Here is a 23263-nt window from a genome sequence, read left to right as displayed (position 1 = left end):
ATTACTCAGTTCCAAAGCTGCTTTCATTTTTTTAGGTATCTTTACAGCAATGCTCGCCTCCCCAGTACTAATATTCTGTATTAATCTGTTTTGTGCTTTTTAAAGGAATACACTTGATTGGGTTATTAATAAAGATTTATTTGGCACATGGTTCTGCAAGCTGTAGAAGAAGCACGTTGCCAGCATCTTCCTGGCTTCTGGTGAGGCCTCAGGAAGATTTTATTCATGGTGAAAGGCAATGGGAATCATGGTGTCACATGGTGAGAGAGGAAGAAGCAGAAAGGAAGTGATGCCAGGCTCTTTTTAACAATTAGTTCTCATATGAAATTATAGAGGAAGAACTCACTCATTACAAGAAAGGCACCAGGTCATTCAATGAAGGATCAATCCTCATGACCCAAACATCTCCCACTAAGCCCCACCTCCAACATCAGGGATCACATTTCAACATGAAATTTGAGGAGAAAAATATCTAAACTATATCAAAGGTAAACTCCTGGAGAAGATAAATTTTCCCAAGAAGAATGTGTAATTTGAGATGAGATGAACCACGGGACAAAACCAGATGGAACATCATCATTTAAGGCACAGACATAGGAAGAAAAATCCAGGAAAGAGTAAAAAGAACAACCAAAAAAGTAATAGTGAACAATGTCAGGGAGAATACCTGGAAAGAGTGAGGGGACAATGGTGTCCAATACTGAAGATATGATAAGTGGTATAATAACTGAAATAGGTTTGTTGGATTTTCATCTGAAATATTATTGCTGACTGTAACAAGTACAATTTCACTGGAATGATAAGAATAAAAGCACATTTTCAGTGGAATAAGGAAATCATAGAAGATAAAGGAGAGCTACCAAAAAAATTAGACCATTCTTCAACAATCTTAACTGTGATGAATGAGTTAGGATAGAAGTTAAGACAGACGTTTTTAGGAGAATCATTGTAGATTTGAAAAGTGCTTTTGTAAAAAATCAGAAGAAAAACAAGCAAGTTTATATGTTTATAAGGATATATATGGAGTAAAAAGCAATAGAGAGACAAAAACTGGCAAGTCAAGAGAGAAAAGAGTAAGTAATTAGCTACTCTCTCCCAGCAAAGACCAAAGATCCCAGGGAGGCTTCATTTTCAGAACCCTCTGGCACATTTTCCAGACATCTGTATACCTGCAGGCCTGAGAGAGCATCCTCCCTCCCCACTGCAGGTTCTCACTAAGAGTGGCTGAGTAATCTCCTTTCTTCCTATTTCACTCACACTACCTCCTACCCCATCCCACCAAAGGCTTCCTACATCAAGTCAATGCCCATTCACACTCCCTTGCATCTCAACAACTCCCATCACTGACAGGCTCCTTCCTGTCACTCTGCCTTGTCCTGGGATCCTCTCTTGTGCCTTTCTCACTTATTCAAATCCTCCCCTCTGTGGACCGTCTGAGTCCTAGTCCAAACACATCTTACTTCTCCTAATTTGCTCTATACCTACAGATACATTGGAGATTAATACTACATAATATATCCCAAATGAAATAACTATTCACAAGATTTTTGTGTGCTATCCAGCACTCATTTTTTCTACGAATATCTTGTTACAGTTTTATGAAGCAGCTTTCTACCTACAGTTATAAATTATTCTATTATTGTAATTTTTGATATGGAACACTGGATCCATGCAGATAAACAGCCTGTTTCCTTCAATCATTACAGAATATTCCCTTTCTTTCATGATTTGAGCACTCTACTAAGGCAACCAAATCATAGGTCAAGAAAAGAGGCCAAGAATATGATAATCCAGGAATTTTTAAAAAGGCCATTTTGCCTCAGAAATTTAAGCTTAACACAGCACTGTAAAAAGGGTCATTAACAAAGAAGTTCACACCAAGACACATTATAAGGAAATTGTAAAAAAAAAAAAAAGAGAGAGAGAGAGAATTTTGAAAATACCAAGAGAAAAGCAACTCAGTAAGGGAACCCCTATAGACTATCAGTGGATCTCTCAGCAGAAACTGTGAAAGTAGAAGGAAGTGGGATGATATATTCACAGTGCTAAAATATTTTTTAACTGTCAACCAAGAATATTATATCTGGTAAACTGTCCCTCAAACATGAAGGAGACAGGGCCAGGCACGGTGGTTCATACCTGTAATCCTAGCACTTTGGGAGGCTGAGGCAAGAGGATTGCTTGAGCTCAGGAGTTCAAGACCAGCTGGGGCAACATAGTGAGGCCCAGTCTCTATTAAAATAAAGAAAAAAAATGAAGGAGAGATAAAGGTTTTCCCAGATAAACAATCACTGAGAGAGTTCATCACTAGACATGCCTTACAAGAAATGCTAAAGTGAGTCCTTTAAGTTGAAAAAAACAGATACTAAACATGAAAGCATAAAAAAATATAAAGCTTGCTGGTAAAGGTAAATATATAAACAAATATGGAATACTGTAATACTGTAACAGTGGAATATAAACGACTTTTTGATTTTGGCACACAATATAAAAATATATAATCTGTGACACCAATAACAAAGATGGAGAGAGTAAAAGGGTAGAGTTTTTTTATGGCATTGAATTTATTATCAGCTTAAAATAGATGTGATAACTGTAAGATGTTTTATGTAGGACCTATAATAAACACAAAGAAAATACCTACGAAGATACACAAAAGAAAATAAGAAAAAATAAAAATATGTCACTACAAAATGTCAACAACAACAAAAAAACAATATAAAGACAGCAAGAGAGGAAAAGAGAGACAAAAGTGCTAAAGACAGACAGGAAACTATTAACAAAATGGCAATAGTAAGTCTATCCTTATTAATAATTTCTTTAAATACAAATGGACCAAACTCCCTAGTCAAAAGGCAGAGAATTACTGGGACAATCCAACTATATGCTTTCCACAAAAGACTTACTTTAGATTTAAGGACACACATAGATTGAAAGTGAAAGAATGGAAAAAGATATGCAAATGACAACTTCCAAAAGAGGGAAAGAATGGCCATACTTACATCAGACAAATTGACTTTAAGTCAAAAATTGTCACTAGCAAAAAAGAAGGACGTTATATAATGATAAAAGAATCACTTCACCAGGAAGACATAACAATTATACATACATATATATACATATGGATATATACACATACATATATGCAAATATTAGCAGAGCATCTAAAGATACAAGAGAAACATTCATCAAACTCAAGAAAGAAATAGACAGAAAGAAGAAATATAAGTAGATAGCAACACAATAATAGTAGGAAATTTCAATAGCTCACTTTCAATAATGGATAGAACATCTAGAAAGAACATTGATAAGAAAACAGAATGTGAACAACACTATAGACCAAATGGACCTAACAGGCACATACAGAAGAACATTCCACCCAACAGCAGCAGAATACACATTCCTCTCAAGAATGTACAGAATATTATCCACAATAGATCACATTTTAGATCACAAAACATGTCTGAATGAATTTAAGAAAACTGAAAATTATAACAAATATCTTTACTGATCACAATGGAATAAAAATAGAAATCAATAGCAGAAGGAAAACTTGAAAATTCAAAAATGTAGAAATGAAACAACACACTTCTGAATAACCAATAGGACAAAGAAAAAAATTAAAAAGAAAATTAAAAAATATCTTGAGACAAACAAAAACAAAATATGGCATATCATACCAAATCTTATGGGATGTAGCAAAGGCAGTACTGAGGAAAGTTTATAGTGTTAAACTCCTACACTCAAAAAGAAAAAATATCTTAAATAAAAGAACTAACTCTACACCTAAAGAAATTAGAAAAAAAGCAACCATGTGCAAATGTAGCAGAAGGAAGGAAATAATGTAGATTACAGCAGAAATAAATAGAGAATAGAAAAAAATCATTAAAACTAAGGATTGGTTTTTTTGAGAATATCAACAAAATTGACAAACATTTGGCTAGACTAAGAAAAAAAGAGAAAAGATTCAAAGAAAACCAGAAAAAAAGAGAAGCCATTACAACTGACAAATACAAAGGATCATAAGAGACTACTATTAACAATGATGCACCAACAAATTGGATAACTTAGAAGAAATTCCTAGAAACATTCAACCTACCAAGACTGAACCATTAAAAAATAGAAAATCTAAACAGACTTACAATTAACAAAGACATTGAATCAGTAGTCAAAAGCCCCTCAAAAAAGAAAAGCCCAAGACCACATGATTTCACTGAATTCTACCAAACCTTTAAAGAAGAGTTAATGCAAATCTTTCTCAAACACTCATAAAAAATTTTTAAAGTGAGGAACACTTCCAAACTCATTATATGAGGCCAGCATTACCCTGATACAAAGGCCAGAGAAAGACACTATGAGAAAAGAAAGCTACAGGTCAATATCCCTAATAAATATACATGTAAATATTCTTAACAATATATGAGCAAATAGACCATTAAAAGGGTCTTAACCATGACTCAAGTGGGAGTTACCCCTGGGATATAAAGATGGTTTATCATATGAAAATCAATCAATGTGATACACCACATTAACAGAACAAAGAATAAAAATCACAAATAATGATCTCAACAGATGCAGAAAAGGCATTTGACAAAATTCAACACACTTTCATTAAAAAAATCAATACACAAGGAAGAGAAGGAAATTATATCAACATAATAAAGGCTATATATGAAAAGTCCACAGCTAACATTATGCTCGATGGTGAAAAACTAAAACTTTTCCTGCAACATAAAGAAGAAGAAAAGGATGCCTGCTCTTGCCACTCCGTTTACCATAGTAATGGAAGTCCTAGCCAGAACAATTTGGTAAGAAAAAGAAATAAATGGCATTCAAATCTCAAAGAAAGAAGTAAAATTATTGCAGTTTGTGGGCGACATGATCTTATATAGAGAAAACTGTAAAAGCTCCACCAATAAACTATTAGAACTAATAAATAAATTTAGTGACACTGCAGGATAAGAAGTAACATACAAATATCAGGTGTGTTTTTATACACTAATAAATCATCTGAAAAGGAAATTAATAAAATAATCCAATTTAGAATGGCATCATTAAAGAATAAGCTTAAGCATAAGCTTAACCAAGGAAATAAAAAACTTACACACTGAAACTACAAAACATTGCTGAAAGGAATTAAAGAAGAAAGAAATAGAAAGACATTCTATGTTAATGGATTGGAAGATTTAATATTGTTACAATGTCTGTACTACTCAAAGTGATCTACAGACCTGATGCAATCTCTATCAAAATCCCAATGGCGCTTTTTACAAAAATTAGAAAAAAAAGATCCTAAAATTCAGATGGAACCACAAAGGACCCTGAACAGCCAAAACTATCTTAAGAAAAAAAGAACAAAGCTTGAGGTCCCACATTTCCTGATTTCAAAATATATTACAAAGCTACAATGGCAAAAAAAGAACACAGTATAATACTGACATAAATACAGATACATTAGTCAATGGAATAGAATAGAGAGCAAAGAAATCCATGCATTTATGGAGAGTTGATTTTTAACAAAGGTGCAGAGAAAACACAATGGGGAACAAATAGTCTCTCCAACAGATGGTGTTGGGAAAACTGGATATACACATTAAAAAGAAGAAAATTGGATCATTATCTTACACAAAAATCAACTCAAAATGGGGTAAAGATTTATACATAAGACCTGAAACCACAAAACTACTAGAAGGAAAGCATTGCGGAAATGCTTCATTACTCTGGTGACAATTTCTTGGATATGACACCAAAAAACAGGCAAGAAATGCAAAAACAAACAAGTGGAACCACATCAATCTAAAAAGCTTCTGCACAGCCAAGGAAACAGTCAACAGAGTGACAAGGTAACCTATGAAATGGCAGAAAATATTTGTAAGTCATATACTTAATAAGAGGTTAATATCCAAAATATATCCAAACAATAGATTAAAACAACTCATTTTAAAATGGTCAAAAGTTTAGAATAGACATTTCTCCAGAGAATATATATAAATGGTCAACAAGTATATGAAAAGATTCTCATATCTTTTCATGATCATTAATCATCAGAGAAATGCCAATCAAAATGACAACGAAATATTATCTCACATCTGCTAAAATAGCCATTATGTTAAAAAAAACAGAAATTAAGAAGTTTTAGCAAGGACGTGGAAAAATTAGAATGCTTGTGACTGCTGGTGGAAAGGTAAAATGGTGCAGCCATTATGAAGATGGGTATGAAGGTTACTCAAGAAATTAAAACTAGAACTGCCATATGATCCAGCAATCCTACGTCTGTGTATTTATCCAAATAACTGAAATCAGGATCTCAAAGAGATATTAGCACTCCCATGATCATTGAAGCATTCTACACAGTGTGAGATGGGGTCCAATTTCATCCATTTGCTTGTGGATATCCAGTTTTCCCAACACCATTGATTAAAGAGAGCATCTTCCCCATTGTGTGTTTTTGGCATTTTTGTCAGAGATCAATTGATCATAAATGCATGGATTTATTTCTGGGCTCTCTATACTCTTCTGCTTTACCATTGGCCTATATGTTTATTTGTACGTTGATCTCATGCTGTTTTGATTACAATAGGTTTGCAGTATATTTGTTATCAGGTGATCTCTTCAGCTTTCTTCTTTGTCCTCAAGATTACTTTGGCTGTTTGGATATTTTGTGGTTCTATACAGATTTTAGGATTATTTATTCTATTTGTGTGGAAACAGATGCCATTGAAATTTTTATAGGGATTGCACTGAATCTTTAGATCCCTTTGGTAGTAGGGGTATGTTAACAATATTAACTATTCCAATTCATAAACATGAGATATCTTTCCATCTGTTTATGTCTTCCTCAATTTATTTCATCAATGATTCATAGTTTTCAATGTACAGATCTCTTAACCCCTTGGTTAAATTTATTCCTAAGTAATTTTTAATTCTATTGTTTGCTTGATTTCTTTTTCAGATAGCCATCATTAGTTTACAGAAACACAGCTGATTTTACATGTTGATTTTGTATCTTGTAATTTCACTGAATTTGTTCATTAGTTCTAACAGGGTTTTTGGTGTGTCCTAGTTGTACATTTTATATACAAGTCTGCCTGTGATCCATTTTGAGTTAATTTTTTTAAAGGTGTAAGATCTGTGTCTAGTTTCATTTATTTGCATATGGATGTCCCATTGTTCAAGCACCATTTGTTGAAAAGACTTTCTCTGTTGTAGTGCTTCTGCTTCTTTGTCAAAAATCAGTGGGCTATATTTATGTGGGTATATTTCCGGGCTGTCTATTCTGTTCCATTAACCTATTTGTCTATTCTTTTGCCAATACCATACTGTCTTGATCACTATTTTTATACGTCAGCTTTGTAGTAAGACTTGAAGTCAAGTGGTGTCAGTCCTCCAAGTTTGTTCTTCTCCTTCAGTAAGTGCTGACTATTCTGGCCTTTTTGCCATCCACATAAACTTTAGACTCAGTTTGTCAATAAACATAAAATGCCTTGCTCGGATTTTTACTAGATTGCATTGAATCTATAGATCACTCTGGGAAGAACTAACATCTTGAAAATATTGAGTCTACCTATCCATCAATATGGAATATCTCTCCATTTATTTAGTTTTTCTTTGATCTCTTTCATCAGAGTTTTGTAGTTTTCCTGTAGATTTTGTACATATGCTGATAAATCTGGGGGGTCCCAGTGTAAATGGTACAGTGTTTTTAAATTTCAAATTCCACTTGCCATTGTTGGTATATAGAAAAGCGACTGACTTTTGTGTACTAACCTAACATCCTGCAACCCTGCTATAATTGCTTATTAGTTCTAGGAGGATTTTTTTAATTATTTCAGATTTTCTATACAGATGATCATGTCATCTGTATAGAAATAAAGACAGCTTTATTTACTCCTTCCCAATCTATACGCCTTTCAATCTATTTTCTTATCTTATTGCATTAGCTACGACTTCCAGCAGGCCCTCAAATATTTCATTTTGTTGTAATGTTGATGAGAAAGAAAATCAATTCCTAGCCAGGGTCACTGTTATGTGTGGAGTTTGCACATTCTTCCCATGTCTGCACAGGTTTTCTCTGGGTACTCCAGCTTCCTCCTACATCCCAAAGATGTGCACATTAGGTGAATTGGCATGACCACATTGTCCCAGTCTGAGTGAGGGTGGGGGTGTGTGTGAGCTTGCCCTGCGATGAAATGACATCCTGTCCAGGGTTGGTTCCTGCCTTGTGTTTTGAGCTGCTGGAATATGCTCCAGCCATGTACAACTCTGAATTGGAATAAAGCAGATTGGAAAATGAATGAACGAATGAATACAAATTATCACAAAATAACAATTCATAAAATATAGGACAATTATATAAATGCACAAGAAACAATGCAGTACAAATGTGCTTATCAAACCCACCATATTTGTTATTGTTTGTTTTTGAACTGAATGATGGTAGGAGGTGTTCCTTACAATTTTTACCTTGCAAACATTCCTTGATTTAACCCACTACTATGACTGTTGTCACTCACTGATTCACCAAAAATTGGATAAATACTTATCTTATTCATTTTAATTAATCATTCTAAAATGGATATATAGCTCTTATCTATTTTAATCTTTAATATTAGAAATGTTTAGGGTTTCCTTTAGAAGTCTGGTGATGTTTTTGTGACCAGGAATATACCTTAGGAACTTAACTCTTGTTTATGTCCATTAGCCTATGGTAAAATTGGTTTCATTACACATTGTTTTGCTTAAAGTCACAGTTTCTAAGAAACTATCAACAACTGTTAAGTGGGGACTTACTATACAATGTGAATATGCTGAACAAAAGGATGATTGGCATCCCAATGGGACAGAGGAAGGTGGCATGAGATTTCATCACACCACTCAGAATGGTGCACAACTTAAAGCTTATGAACTATTCATTTCTGGAATTTTCCATTTAATAATTTCTGACTGTAGTTGATTGCAAGTAACTAAAACCAAACAAAGCAAAACCATGGATAAGGGAGGACTACCGAAAATGACATAAAAACATGAAGACAGGATAATAAGACAGAGAAATCTAACAAATCTAATCTATCCTAATCGTCATCATTTCTTTTCTTCCACTTACTTTAATTTGATCTTTTTCTTCCAGTTTCCTAAGGTGGAAGCTTAGTTGATTGGTTTTAGATTTTTCTTCTTTTCAAACATATGCATTCAATACTACAAATTTCCCTCTATGCACTGCTTTTACTGCATCCCACAAATTTTGATAAATTGTGTTTTCATTTTAACCCAATTCTAAGTTACTTTTAAATTTCTCTTGAGATTTCTTCCTTGACCCATATGTTATTTAGAAGTGTTTTTTCATCTCCAAGTACTTTGGAGTTTTCCATTTATCTTTCTATTACAGATTTCTTGTTTAATTCCATTGTGGTTTGACAGCAGGCATTGTATGATTCATACTCTTGTAAATTTGCTGTGGTGTGTTTTATGGTCCAGAATGTGGTCTATCTTGGTGAATGTTTTGTGTTAGCTTGAGAAGGATGGATATTCTGCTGTTGTTGGATGAAACAGTCTGTAGATATCTATTATATTCAATTGCCTGATGGTGTTGTTGAGTTTAGCTTTGTCCTTACCAATTTTGCACCTGCTGGATCTGTTCATTGCTGACAGAGGGGTGTTGAAGCGTCCAAATATAATAGTGAATTCATCTATTTCTCCCTGCAGTCCTACCCGTTTTTGCCTATGTGTTTTGATGCTCTGTTGTTAGGTGCACACACATTAAGAATTTTTATGTCTTCTTGAAGAAGTAATCCCTTTATCATTATGTAATGGTCCTCTTCACCCCTGATAACTTTTTCTGGTCTGAAGTCTTCTCTGGTTGCAATTAATATAGCTACTTTTGCTTTCTTTTGATTAGTTTTAGCATAGCTCTCACCAGTTGTTTACTTTTAATCTATATGTACCTTTATATTTACATGGACTTTTTGTGGACAACACACGGTTGAAACTTGTTGCTTATTCCACTCTGACAATATCTTTTAATTAGTGTATTTAGATCACTGAAATCCAAACCAGTTATTGATACAGTTGGATTCCTATCTACCATATGTGTTATCGTTTTCTATTTGTTGCCTTTGTTATTTTTGTCTTCTACTCTTTTTCTGACTTTTGTGGTTTTAATTGAGTATTTTATATCATTCTATTTTCTCTCCCTTAGTAGCATTATCAGTTATCCTTTTTTTAACTTTTTAAAGTGTTTACCCTAGATTTTACAATATACATTTACAAGGAATCCAAGTCCAATTTCAAATAATGTAATAACACTTCACAGGTAATGTGAGTACCTTACAATAACAAAATGATTATAATTCCTTCCTCTTGTTTCTTGTATCATTGCTCCCATTTATTTCACTTACATATAAGCATACCTAAACATATATCTGCACATAAGCATACATAATCAAATACATTGTTGCTTTTATTATTTTAAACAAAGTGTTATCTATTAGATCAATCAAGAATAACAAAATACCAGTTTTTATTTTACCTTCACTTATTCTTTCTCTGGTACTCTTCCATTTTTCATGTAGGTCCAAGTTTTTGACCTTTATTATTTTCCTTCTCTCTAAAGAATTTAACATTTCTTGCAAGGCAGGTTTACTGGCAATCAATCCTCTCAATTTTTGTTTGTCTAAGAAATTATTTCTCTTTCACTTTTGAAGGACAATTTCACAAAATAAAGAATTCTAGCTTGATGGGGTTTTTTTTTCTCTTAATACTTTCAATATTTTACTCCTGTCTCTTCTTGCTTGCATGATTTCTGAGAAATCAGATGTAGTTATTATCTTTTTTTTGAGCTAGAGTCTTGCTCTGTTGCCAGGCTTGAGTGCAGTGGCACGATCTCAGCTCACTGCAACCTCAGCCTCCTGAGTTGAAGAGATTCTCCTGCCTCAGCCTCCCGAGTAGCTGGGACTACACGTGCCTGCCACCACGCCCAGCTAATTTTTTTGTATTTTTTAAGTAGAGACGGGGTTTCAGCGTGTTAGCCAGAATGGTCTTGATCTCCTGACCTCGTGATCCACCCGCCTCTGCCTCCCAAATTGCTGGGATTACAGGTGTGAGCCACCACACCGGCCGTAGTTCTTATCTTTACTCCTCTACGGGTAAGGTGTTCTTCCCCTCTCTGGCTTCCTTCAGGATGCTTTCCTTATGTTTGATTTTCTGTAGTTTGAAAATGGTATGCACAGGTATAGGGTTTTTGGCATTTATCCTGCTCAGTGTTGTCTGGGCTTCTTGACAACATATCCTGATATATAGGGGTTAGTGTCTGACAAAATTTGGAGAAATTCTCAGTTACTATTGTTTCAAACATTTCTTCTGTTTCTCTCTTCTCCTTTTGGAATTCTCATTACATTTGTGTTACTGCTTTTATAATTGTCCTGCAGTTCTTGGATATTCTGTCTTTGTTTTTTGTTTTTTCAGTCTCTTTTATCTTTGCTTTTCAGTTTTGGCAGTTTCTATTGACATATCCCCAAGTCCAGAGATTCTTTCCTCAGCCATATCCAGTCTAACAATAAACCCATCAAAGGCATTTTTCATTTCTGTGACAGTGTTTTTGATCTCTAGCATTTCTTCTAGGATCTTTCTTAGAGTTTCTGTTTCTTTGCTTACATTGCCCATCTGTTCTTGCATGCTGTCTACCTCATCCTTTAGTGTTTTAATCATAGTTGTTTTAAGTTCCCCATCTGGTAATTCTAACATCTCTGACATATCTGAGCCTGGTTCTGATGCTTGCTCTGTCTCTTCAAACTGTGGGGATTTTTTTTTTTTTTTTTTTTTTTTTGGTTTTTGGTATGTCTTGTAATTTTTTCTTGACAGCCAGACTTGATGTACTGGGTAAACGGAAATGTTATAAATATGGCTTTAGTAATGTGTTGATAAAGCGGGAAGGGAGTGTTCTGCAGTCCTATGAGTAGGTCTCAGTCTTTAGTGAGCCTGTACCTCTGGGCTGTGAACTTTACATATGTTCTTAGTCCCCAGCCTCAACTTCAGTAGAACAATGGCTGGAGGGGGCTGGAGTTGGGTATTTCCAGTCCCTCAGGTCAGCTATTTTCTGATAAAACTCCAGCAGATTAGACTGTGGTTAACTAGGGTCTCCTGTGGGCAAACCTTGTTAAGAACACAATGTTCCGGTGTATTTCAAAATGGCTCTTTTTTTCCCTCCCACTGCTTGAAGCACAAGGGAAATTTTTTCCATTATTCATTGTGAGAACCTGGTTGAACACCTGTAAGTAAAATTCATGAAAGTGTGGAGGCCTCTGTGGACTGGGTTCCCCTGGAATTTTTATTTCAGATTTGTTCACACAGTCTCCCGGAATTTGTCAGCTGTAATTCAGGTTTTTCTACCTCCCAGCTGATTCTCTGGGAGGTTTCTGCACCAGCAAGCCAGGACCCTCTGCGTTTGCCTCTTGGTCTCTCCAATTTGGGGGGACAGTGGTTTCCCCTGTGACCCAACCTCTATGATAGATCTAAGAAGAGTCGTGGTTTTTCAGTTTGCTCAGTTTTTATTTGATAGCTTTGAAAGATTTGAGTGCTTTCCCTATATAATTTTATTAAAACATTTTGACCTCTTGGGTCTATCCCACCATTCATCATCACTTGGGAGCTATGGAAGATGTAACTATAAGCAAAAACACATGTTTTAAAAGCAACTTCACTGAGTCTCTGCTATGTGCAAACATCTGTGCTGTGGATCATACGCAAAGGGATTCCCTTAAGAACTTGGTATCCTGCAGCCACTGCATTCATTCCAATAACTTACTATTGATCAAAGTCTATTTAGAACTTCTCTTCTAGCATTCCTTCAGCTGTGGAAATTGTCTCTGGTGGACGAATATTTTTGAATGCCTTCTATACAGGTCCCATAAGTGGAATCTAATATTTGATTTCAGAAACAACCAAAACACCAAATCAAAGTCAAGTTGTTGAATAAGGTTTGGATCCAATGAGGCGACACAATTTTTTTTTTTTTTTTTTGAGATGGAGTCTTGCTCTGTCGCCCATGCTGGACTGCAGTGGCGCGATCTCAACTCACTGCAAGCTCCACCTCCCAGGTCCCCGCCATTCTCCTGCCTCAGCCTCCTGAGTAGCTAGGACTACAGGCACCCGCCACCACACCCCGCTCATTTTTTTTGTATTTTTAGTAGAGACGGGGTTTCACTGAGGTAACACAATTTTTTAACATTGACTGGTTCTCTCGTGAGGCTATTAAATTTCTCAAGCCAATTTCAAAAGTCATTATTAAAAGTCAAGCTGCTCAAGACACACTCTATTGGTTGGACTCACAGCTATATGTTATTTTAATCTAATTTTTCATAATAGGACTTGCTTTATTCATTGTCTAATTACCTACACTTAATAGTAAGATTAATCTTTTCCCTGCTGGAGAGCAAAAGGCCAAAGTTAGGAAGTGTGTTTCAATCCTCCCTAAGTTTACAGTACATAAACAATATGTTTGATATTCTTGGTTTAATTTACCTTCCCTTTCTCCCCACCTCCTCTGACACATTGACATGTTTTCTACTATTTAAACTCATTTTATTATTTAATTTATATTATTTAAACTCTTTCTATTATTTAATCTGGCAACTTTGTACCAGATTACCTTTTCTTCCTAGAATTTTATTCTATTTCCTGGATTTTGGGAAATGAGAATGTACCAACACTGACTTTCCTTAAAATGGGGTTTGTGACACCATAAAACATCGTTCAAGCCAACCCCACTTCCAACTGCTCTGTTATGGTGTTCTGAGCCAGTCTGAAAAAGAACCCCTTAACAATGCTACTTCACAGTTATATGCCCAGCTCACAGAATCACATTTTGCAAAGTGTGCACTTTAGATTGTAACTGAAAACGGGGATGTCTCCCCTGACTCTGGCATGACTCCAAACATCTGAAATGTTAGAACATGTTGCTTTTATGCTGAACCATCACACAATTGCCAGAGTGCTGAAGGGCCTTGTTTCCACTACTGCTACTTTAGAGAGAGGGGGGCAGACAGAAATGGCTTTCTGTAATAAAATATGTGTGCTTGGGTGACAGGAAGGGAAGGGGAGCAGAGGAGTGAGTACCAGAAAGACATCATTCAATTTAGGCATCTTCCATCTGAAAATAATGGAAGAGGACACTAAAAGAACATTGTAAAATCCCACCTTTTTAGACTCTGAGAACACCTAAGAACTGAGTAAAATGCCATTCATCATCAGGGTTAAAAAGGCACATTTCTTTGTCTCTAGGATGAATCCCTTTGGGCAAATGCTTGTGACCCTAGGATCAGAAGATGAGCTATTGATCCTAACCTGAAAATAAAAAATGTCTGGATTGAATGCTTTCAGACAGAGCCCCTTCCCTTTTTTAGTCTGATTTTTAGAGCAGCTTTCTCCCAGATCATAACTGCAAAGTCTGTTCGCTCTTGATAAATATTTAAAAGATCATGAAAAAATAAATTTCTTACAACTCATTGCCACCAGAATGACTTTTAGTTTCTCAGGTCGATGGGGGAGGATGATGGGAAGAGATGTCACTGATTTGGGGTAGGCAAACAAGGTCGACCTCCTATCACTTCATTCATTCAGTCAGTCAGCCAGTCGACACACATTTACCAAGCAACCACTGTGCCCCAAGCATCTAGGAAGGTCTCGTGGGGGACTGCACACTCTTGTACTGCCCCTAGGAGGCGCCCTCTCTTTCCCTTTCTGTTTCTCCCCTGACATTTCAGGAGTCTCAGGGAAAAATGCAAATGCGCCAAGAGACCCTAACTCAGAGCAAACATGACTAGTTCCAACAGAAACAAACTAGGCCTGAGGTAGGCTTCAGGGAAGGAACTCAGAGGCTGGAAAACCTGGTCTGCCACTGCCCTGGTGGGTCACTCGGACGTTCTGAGCCTTGGTTTTTACCATCCGTAGAATGGGTGGTGGAATAAATTATCCCTAAAACCCCTTCCAAACTTAAGCTTCTACTTTTCCAAGATCCTAAAGAGCCTTTGTGTTGCCAGAGTGCAGAAATGCACTGTTTCCACTACTGCGCGCTGTGCACCCTTAAAAAGCATCACGTGGTGTGGTCATTCCAAACACACACACACACACACACACACACACACACACACACCCCCCTCAGCCTCCCGCTCCTGATTATGTGTTTAAAGTTCTTACCAAAGCCCAGGCAACAAGGAAAAATCTGAAGTAAAGACAGAAGCTCTCCTTTGCCTTGGGGAGAGAGTAACGAGCTAGTAAGGGGCCCCATGATGAAAAGAACCTAAAGCGGGAAACATTGTGTTTTCCTGCTCAGAGGGTAATGCTAGCTCCCTAGGGCTATGTCCGGCGTTCTCCAGCCCCACTCCAGGGCTCTGCTTTCCCAACCTTGCTACCATGATGCCCCGGCCGGGAGGCAGGCCGTGCTCGGGTGCAGCTCCAGGGCTAATTCGAGTGCTGCGTGTCAAGCCCGCACATTGAGGCCTGCGGAGAACTGAGACCCCAGTCCCCGCAAGCCCAGCCTACGCAGGAGAGCGCTGCCCTCTAGCGACTATAATGGGACATGCAGCGCGGCTGAAGGTCCTAGCGACTGTAGAAATCAGCCCTTTGCAGAGGGCGCAGAGGGCCTGGAAACCTCTGGGAGATTTTCCCAGGAACTGTTTATGGTTTCCCCCTAGGTCTAGGAGAGATAGATGCATAGGTGGATTGGATACATCCATGGTAGATGTAAGGTAAGCAGACAATGGGCACAGATGGAAAGGTGGACGGACGGATGACGGATGGTTAGGAACACGTTTTGAGGGCTTGCTATAGTGCCAGGCACAAGGCTAAGAGATTTCGTCCATTATTTCATTTGATTCTCTCCAGAACCTTATGAATGGCATATTACCTCTGTTCCTATTTTTCAAATAGGGAAACTGAGGCCTCAGGCAATGTAAGCAGCTTGCCACTTAGCAATCTTTTGCAGAGCCAGGAAGCGGGAAAGCGTGTCTTAATGGACAGTACCAGCCTCCACAGTGTGCCCTCGGCCCCCTCCCGGTGGAGAAGAGGTTCCAAGCCCAGGCGTTCCGGGTAGGGTGTCCCTCATCCCTCCCTCCCCACCACACTCCTGGCGCGCTGACATTACACCCGCCCCGGCACCCCCCTCTCACTCATCCAACACCCCCGGACACCCTGGACAGCGCTCTTAAGGCAGTAGGTCTTCGACTTGGGAGCCCCTGGGGAGCTGATTAAACACGGATCCTCTCCCACAGTGGCTGAAAAGTGCGCAGTCCCGGAACCTGAGGGTTTACCTGCTTCTACGCTTGGCCAAGGGTCTCTAACTGGAAAGGTGAAAATTCTGTCCCGAGATTTTAAGATTCCCAGAAAGTTTCAATCGTTCAGTTCCTGTAACCATTAATTGAGCGCCTAAACTGCGCACTTTGACGCTGTTAGATGCTGCGGTAACGAACTCGGAGTCAAGTGTGGGGGTCAGGTTGGTCGATAAATGACGACATTCCGGACAGCTGTGCTTGGTGCCCACGGGGACCCGCGAGAAGGCCCAGGGAGGAGGCGGGAAAGGGGCAGGTTCACCGGCCCGTTGGGTCTCCAGCACATTCCAGAAGTCTAAGCCAGTCCATCTATCCTTCCAAACGCCCCCACCTCGCTTCCCTCCCTGGAGCCTGCGTCCCACGGTGCAATTTCAGTGACTTTATGCGGAGAAACTTGATCCTATCTCACTCTCCCCAAACTTCCTAACTGCCTTGGGTTTGTCTCCTGGCCGTGTGGGGAGCCACCGAGCGCCCCCTGTGGCCCCCACCCTCGGCGGGGGGAGCGGCGCGCGGGTGCTGGGGGACCGACCCCTCCCGCGAAGGCGTCGGCGCGGGGCTGGCGTAGGGCCTGCGTCAGCTGCAGCCCGCCGGCGATTGGGGCGCGCGCGCCTCCTTCGGTTTGGGGCTAATTATAAAGTGGCTCCGGCAGCCGTTAAGCCCCGGGACGGCGAGGCAGGCGCTCAGAGCCCCGCAGCCTGGCCCGCGACCCCGCAGCGACGCTGAGGACCGCGACGGTGAGGCCCTACGTCCGCCAGCACACCCGGGCCCGCTCCTCCCCGACGCCCGCCCTCCTCACACTTGCCTTCTTCTCTTCCCTCTAGAGTCGTGTCTGGAACCCGGCTGTTCCAATTGGCCTGCTCCATCCGAACAGCGTCAACGTGAGTGAATTTGCCCGAAGCTTGTCTTTGCTGGCGGGTTTGGGGACGTCTGCCCGCCCTCTTTCCCTTCACATTTCATTGCATGGGTTCCCCAACAGCGTTCCCTGGTTCTTCTTTGTGACCCCAGTCAATGTCCTGCCTCCCCCGGTTCCCGCTCTCTCGCCCCTGGTCTGCGGCGTTCTCTCCGGAATCTTGCCCTGGGCCGCGGACGCCCAGGAAAAGAGCCGGGTTCCCCAGGCAGCCTCGCGTTGGGGGCGACCGCGCCATCCCGGGAGCCGCGAGGCGATCTGAGTCGCCTCCAGGTCTACCTAAAAGCTGTCGGCCGGGAGGGCGGGGCCCCAGAAAGGAGCATTCCTGCGGGCTTTTGCTCGACGATCCCCTGCTGAGGCAGTCGCGGCGAGGGTCCTGCCGAGGGACCCGTTCTGCGCCCAGGCAGGCTCGAAGCACGCGTCCCTCTCTCCTCGCAGTCCATGGCGCGGTTCCTGAGACTTTGCACTTGGCTGCTGTTGCTCGGCCCCGGGCTCCTGGCGACCGTGCGGGCCGAATGCAGCCAGGATTGCGCGACGTGCAGCTACCGCCTAGTGCGCCCGGCCGACATCAATTTCCTGGTGAGTGTTGCGCGCGGCGAGTGTTGCGCACCTTGTGAGACAGAGTTTCCGCAACAGTACGCGGACTGCCCCCGGCCCACCGCGCGGCGCGTATGGCGGTTCGCACCGGGTCGGAGCCGCAGCGGCGCGAGCCCGTGGTGACCTGGGTGTCTCAGCTGTTCCTGGAACACTGACTGAAGTCCTGCCCTGGCTCTTAGCTTCGGGGATCCGCGACTATCTGGGGACCGGTAAGCGTAGCGGTGTCGCCGCGCAAACCAAGTTTAACCCTGGGAATTCGGGAACCCCGAGAAGTGCTCTGTTCAGCACCTCGGATAGCACTGGGTTCTCTCCTGGGCTGTCAGAAGGAAGATGGCTGTCACCACAGCTCCTAACATATCCCAGCTAAGGGCCCCTCCACACGCAGCCATCTTCCCATCTTTCCCGCAAATAATGTAATTTTTTGTTAGTGACATTTCGGTGCCTTTCTTTAGATTTATGTTCCCCAGCTCTCTTAACCTCAGGTCCCTCATTCCCTACCCTCACCTGTAAATAAGAGAGAGCAAAGGGATGGAAAAGGGGTACGGGGAGAGGAAGGCGAAATAACCGTAGACAGGAAAGAGTTCAAACTGTCTCACTAGCCAGTGATGCTGGAATTCAACTTCTGTTTCGACTGCCCTTTTGTAATAGTAACTAAAACAACAGTTTAATTTGGCTGTGAGAAAGGAACAAGAGAAGTGGCCAGTGTCCAATGGGTGACAACAGTCCAAAGATACACTGCACTACAGGGGGTGGGGAAAGAAAAAGCTGAGGACAAAATAACTTTCATTCTGATCATGGTTCCCCATGGGCTGTCGAATCACCTCTGGTGCTCTACTGAGTCTGAATCTCCAACCTCGAGACTCAGGTAGCTTCACTTTTACCAGCTCCCCTGACAATTCCTTTGCATTGCTTTTGAAATTTGTTGAAATTTTGTGGTGACTTAAAAAGCTCATAGAGAATAATGTATTCATCCAAGCTGCTTTGGGTTTCACGTGGAATTGAGGAAATTTTACCTTATGTAGATGTTCGAAATGGGGAGAAAACCAAGGAACAAGTTCCAAATATCTGTGGTATATATTTCAGGTTAAATGTTTGTTTGTTTGACCTGTGCTAACTTGGCATTTAAGAGAAGACACATAGGAAGGTTGTATATTTAAACTATGACAAAAATGTTTCATCTTCAATAGGGGAAATAATCCCCTTCACCCATCTTTCTTCTTTCTCCTGTAGTCATGAACTTTTAACCTATGCCTAAAAATTGAGCCAGTGCTACAAATATAAGGATAGATCTTGTGCGTAAAGAATTTTAGACACAGACGGAGGAAGAGAAACCCAAAACATGCCATATAGAAGACTCCACTTTCTGACCCCATAATTCCCTGTGCCCAGTCACACATATTTTGAGCTTTGCCTACTCAACATGTCGGGAGCTCAGCTCCCTCCCCTAGCTTTCTCTGCCATCTGAATAAAGGTTATATGGATTCTAGTCTAGTTTTTCTATTCACACAGTCTGACCCCAAAGTAGTATCATATTTACTTAAATTATGTGAGTTAGCAAATTAATATGACTGACATTTAATCATGCCTATTCAAATGGGTTTTTTTCATCCTTAATCTGTTTGATTCACCAAGCTCCCAAAATGCTACTAATCTTCCTTTTGCATTGTTGAGGAACTTGAGCAGAGCTCACTGGGTAGCAGGTAGCCCTTCCCTGGGTATCACCTCAAATCTTGACTTCTCTCCTTCTCTCACCTTCTTCTCATCATGTAACAGGATTGTGGGGGAGGAGAAGAGGAAGGCTGCTGTTTCCAGAATTTTCCTTACTGCTTTTTAGCTCTTGTTGTTATCACTTATTACTATTATCATTACTTTAATCCAGGTGATGGAATGGCACATGTAGTGTTAGCAACTTGAAAAAAATAGATAATAAGCAACCATCAATAAAAATAGTTTCATAGAAAGGCGTTTTGCATAATAACTGATTTGCATTGGACCCTACGTTTAGGGTTGTTATTGTCTCAATGACAAAAGGTTTACTTAGTGACTGTCTCTCTAGAATTACAGCATTCTGGGATTTTGGTTCGGATGCAAAAGACGTGAGAAATGAGGTTGCCTAGCCAAAAATATGTAGTGAAATCAATGTAACAAATATTTATTGAGCTTCTACCATGAGAAAGACACTTATGATTGGTACTGTGGTGGATGCAGAGATGAGCAGGCTGATGTCCAAATAGAATTTCCCATCTAATGTGATCTTGACCATACCACACAAAGTGTGATAAATACCACAAAACATGCATACATGGGTATAGGAGCCATCAGTTAACATTGCTGCCTTAGTACGAGTGCATTATTCTGATATTTGTTATTATTTTGTTTTGAAGGAATCTCACATCACATACATTTAAAAGTCTTTTGCTATTAGTATGCAAAACATTCAACATTAATTTTTAACAACAAGATCACTTAGATACAATTTTAGAATGGAAATATTATTGCCCCTTAAATATCTTAAGTTTTAATGGTATTTTTATTTGTTCATCATATGTCAGGAATAAAATAAGACATTTTAATTATTAATAGATCATCTTTAGATTCTTATGTAGTTATATATTTAATCTCCTCAGACACAAAGCTTAAATACTCATTAAGAGCTTACTAAATACGTGCCTTCAAGATTTTGTTGCACTAATAAAATGCTTTCTTTCATTGTGAAAATAATATATGTGTATTTAACATCACTTAATATACTAGTATATTTTTTAATTCCAAGAAAGAGCCTGGCCTTTCTGTCTAAATTAAAGGTCTGTAACCTGGGCTGTCTATAAGTAGACTTCAGAGGGCTATAAAAAACTCCTGAAATGCTAAGAAATATCATGCATGCTTTGTAAATGTTCACATATTAGTACTGTCTTTATCATACACAGTGATGTGTTAAATAGAAAAAAAATCTTAAGATCATTCGAATGTATAGACTTACAATGATTTTGAATTTAATATTTGTATAAGAAAAAGGAAAGAATGTATGCTGATGATTCCTATTTTATCAAATAGCATGATTTCCATTGAAAAATACTTTTTCTGTACAACAGTGACTAAATGTGAAGAAAATAAACATGAATAATTTGTGCACTTGCATTTGTATAATTTTATATCTGATCTCATCATTATAGACATTTTGTCAAGATAATGAAGTCTGTTGTATCCAGCAAAGAAAAAAGGAAAAAAACAAAAGATCTGTACTTTCAACAAATTAACAAATTAATAAGAATGCAAATAATTCATAAGATTTAAATTGAGTTTTTAGGATGTGTTTATAAACTTTTTTTAAATTGTAGTTTTTCTTTGAAGATTGAAAGTATTTGCAGGAATATTGGATGCCATTTTAGGTAAAATATTGACACAAGAAAGCAAATGACCCTTATGTTATTAATATTGATTTTATCTGTAAGACAAGAAGATAAAAGGAATTTTGAGGAAATATCCTTGATTAGGTAAATAAAAATTTCTCCTTTTTGGTTAGAAAAATCTCAGACAAAATTATATCAGAAGTGAAAAATTATCCAGTGAAATTAGATTGTGAAAGCAGTCAATCTAAGTTAAAACTGTATGGAAAAATTTTTTAAAAATTCTTTAAAATTTCTGTGGGTTTAAAATCCAAAGGCAGATTCCTAACTGGATTCAGTGAACCCCTCCACTTTCTCCTTTCCAAATTTTATTTGTTTCATTTGCATGCTCAGCCTTATGAAAAGTCGTGATAAGAAATTGGAGATGACCTTATTATAATAAGGAAGTTATTATGTCAAAGCAAGCATATTTTGGTCCACAAAAGTTCATTTACTTAATGAAATCACAGAAGCTTCTTTTTATCATTATATCAAATTGTTTTCCCAGGCTTGCATAATGGAATGTGAAGGAAAACTGCCTTCTATGAAAATTTGGGAAACCTGCAAGGAGCTCCTGCAGCTGTCCAAACCAGAGCTTCCTCAAGATGGCACCAGCACCCTCAGAGAAAGCAGCAAACTGGAAGAGAGCCATTTGCTAGCCAAAAGGTATGGGGGCTTCATGAAAAGGTATGGAGGCTTCATGAAGAAAATGGATGAGCTTTATCCCATGGAGCCAGAAGAAGAGGCCAATGGAAGTGAGATCCTTGCCAAGCGGTATGGGGGCTTCATGAAGAAGGATGTGGAGGAGGACGACTCGCTGGCCAATTCCTCAGATCTGCTAAAAGAGCTTCTGGAAACAGGGGACAACCGAGAGCGTAGCCACCACCAGGATGGCAGTGATAATGAGGAAGAAGTGAGCAAGAGATATGGAGGCTTCATGAGAGGCTTAAAGAGAAGCCCCCAACTGGAAGATGAAGCCAAAGAGCTGCAGAAGCGATATGGGGGCTTCATGAGAAGAGTAGGTCGCCCGGAGTGGTGGATGGACTACCAGAAACGGTATGGAGGTTTCCTGAAGCGCTTTGCCGAGGCTCTGCCCTCTGACGAAGAAGGCGAAAGTTACTCCAAAGAAGTTCCCGAAATGGAAAAAAGATATGGAGGATTTATGAGATTTTAATACCCTTTCCCACCAGTGGCCCCAGGCCCCAAGCCTCCCTCCATCCTCCAGTGAGAAACTGTTGATGGTGTTTTATTGTCATGTGTTGCTTGCCTTGTATAGTTGACTTCATTGTCTGGATAACTATACAACCTGAAAACTGTCATTTCAGGTTCTGTGCTCTTTTTGGAGTCTTTAAGCTCAGTATTGGTCTATTGCAGCTATTTTGTTTTCATGCTAAAATAGTTTTTGTTATCTTGTCTCTTATTTTTGACAAACATCAATAAATGCTTACTTGTATATAGAGATAATAAACCTATTACCCCAAGTGCATAATATCCTTGTAAGTCTCTTTTTCTCCAAGGCTCTCATTTACCTTTGGGTTTCCGCATCAATCCTAGACTCAGGGACAGTAGAACCATCTGCTTTTGACATAATAATCATTGTCCTTCTTCTCTTTCAGCCAAGGCTGCAAAAACATTTTTTATTTAATTCCTCACATATGAAATCTTAGATGAGTAAACACGTGGGAGCAAAATAAAATGTATTTTCACTCTCATTTCTGGAAATCAGATACATGAAGAAAAACCAAAGCCTAATGAAGGAGCCAGCTATGCCCTCATTAAGCACACACGCGCACACACACACACACATACACACACACACACTTGCATTTACATCAGATGTGTATGTCTCTTTTCTTCAGTAAAGTATTTTAGAAGTTAGTAAGAAATTAAAGATAATTTAGTCCAATTTTACAAATGAAGAAAGGGAAGCCAAGAAGGTTGTGTAGTTGGCCCAAAGTTGCCCAGCAGTTGAAGGATAAAAATAAGATTAAAACTCCAAACTTTTTGTGCCCTGTCAATATCCTTTTCACTGCGGTTCCTTATCTCCTATCCAG

General features: G+C 39.2%; 1 protein-coding gene and 1 long non-coding RNA gene across 6 annotated transcripts in view; one reads left to right on the top strand and one right to left on the bottom strand.

Annotated features, from left to right (window-relative positions):
* LOC129061008 (uncharacterized) overlaps nucleotides 1-16814 on the bottom strand; it is a 109884-nt gene extending 93070 nt beyond the window's left edge. Inside the window, exon 1 of one of the 3 annotated variants that reach the window (XR_010141114.1) lies at nucleotides 16302-16814. This is a non-coding gene — a long non-coding RNA (uncharacterized LOC129061008). The remainder of the gene's footprint in view (nucleotides 1-16301) is intronic. The other 2 variants (XR_008527931.2, XR_008527929.2) reach the window with 2 other exon arrangements.
* Nucleotides 16070-22698, top strand: PENK (proenkephalin). Of its 3 annotated transcripts, none has more exons than XM_054561639.2 (4): nucleotides 16070-16339; nucleotides 17141-17197; nucleotides 17665-17805; nucleotides 21718-22698. In XM_054561639.2, the coding sequence occupies exons 3-4, from the start codon at nucleotides 17668-17670 to the stop codon at nucleotides 22381-22383; spliced, it is 804 nt and encodes a 267-aa protein (XP_054417614.2). In that variant the 5' UTR covers nucleotides 16070-16339; nucleotides 17141-17197; nucleotides 17665-17667; the 3' UTR covers nucleotides 22384-22698. The 3 variants fall into 3 exon arrangements, with proteins under 3 accessions (XP_054417614.2, XP_009242098.2, XP_054417615.2); XM_009243823.4 differs by lacking the exon at nucleotides 16070-16339 and adding an exon at nucleotides 16702-17053; XM_054561640.2 differs by lacking the exons at nucleotides 16070-16339; nucleotides 17665-17805 and adding an exon at nucleotides 16910-17053.
* Nucleotides 22699-23263: the final 565 nt, after the last annotated feature.

This window comes from Pongo abelii, chromosome 7, assembly GCF_028885655.2.
Source record: "Pongo abelii isolate AG06213 chromosome 7, NHGRI_mPonAbe1-v2.0_pri, whole genome shotgun sequence".
NCBI lineage: Eukaryota > Metazoa > Chordata > Mammalia > Primates > Hominidae > Pongo > Pongo abelii.
The sequence above is the reverse complement of the archived record's forward strand: the minus strand, read 5'-3'. Positions and strand labels throughout refer to the sequence as shown.

What these genes read in the sequence shown, in the direction of transcription:
- PENK (XM_054561639.2), top strand. Translation starts at nt 17,668, where the DNA reads ATGGCGCGGTTCCTGAGACTTTGCACTTGGCTGCTGTTGCTCGGCCCC. An exon ending in CGGCCGACATCAATTTCCTG is followed by an intron (nt 17,806 to 21,717) that starts GTGAGTGTTGCG and finishes TTGTTTTCCCAG; the next exon opens with GCTTGCATAATGGAATGTGA.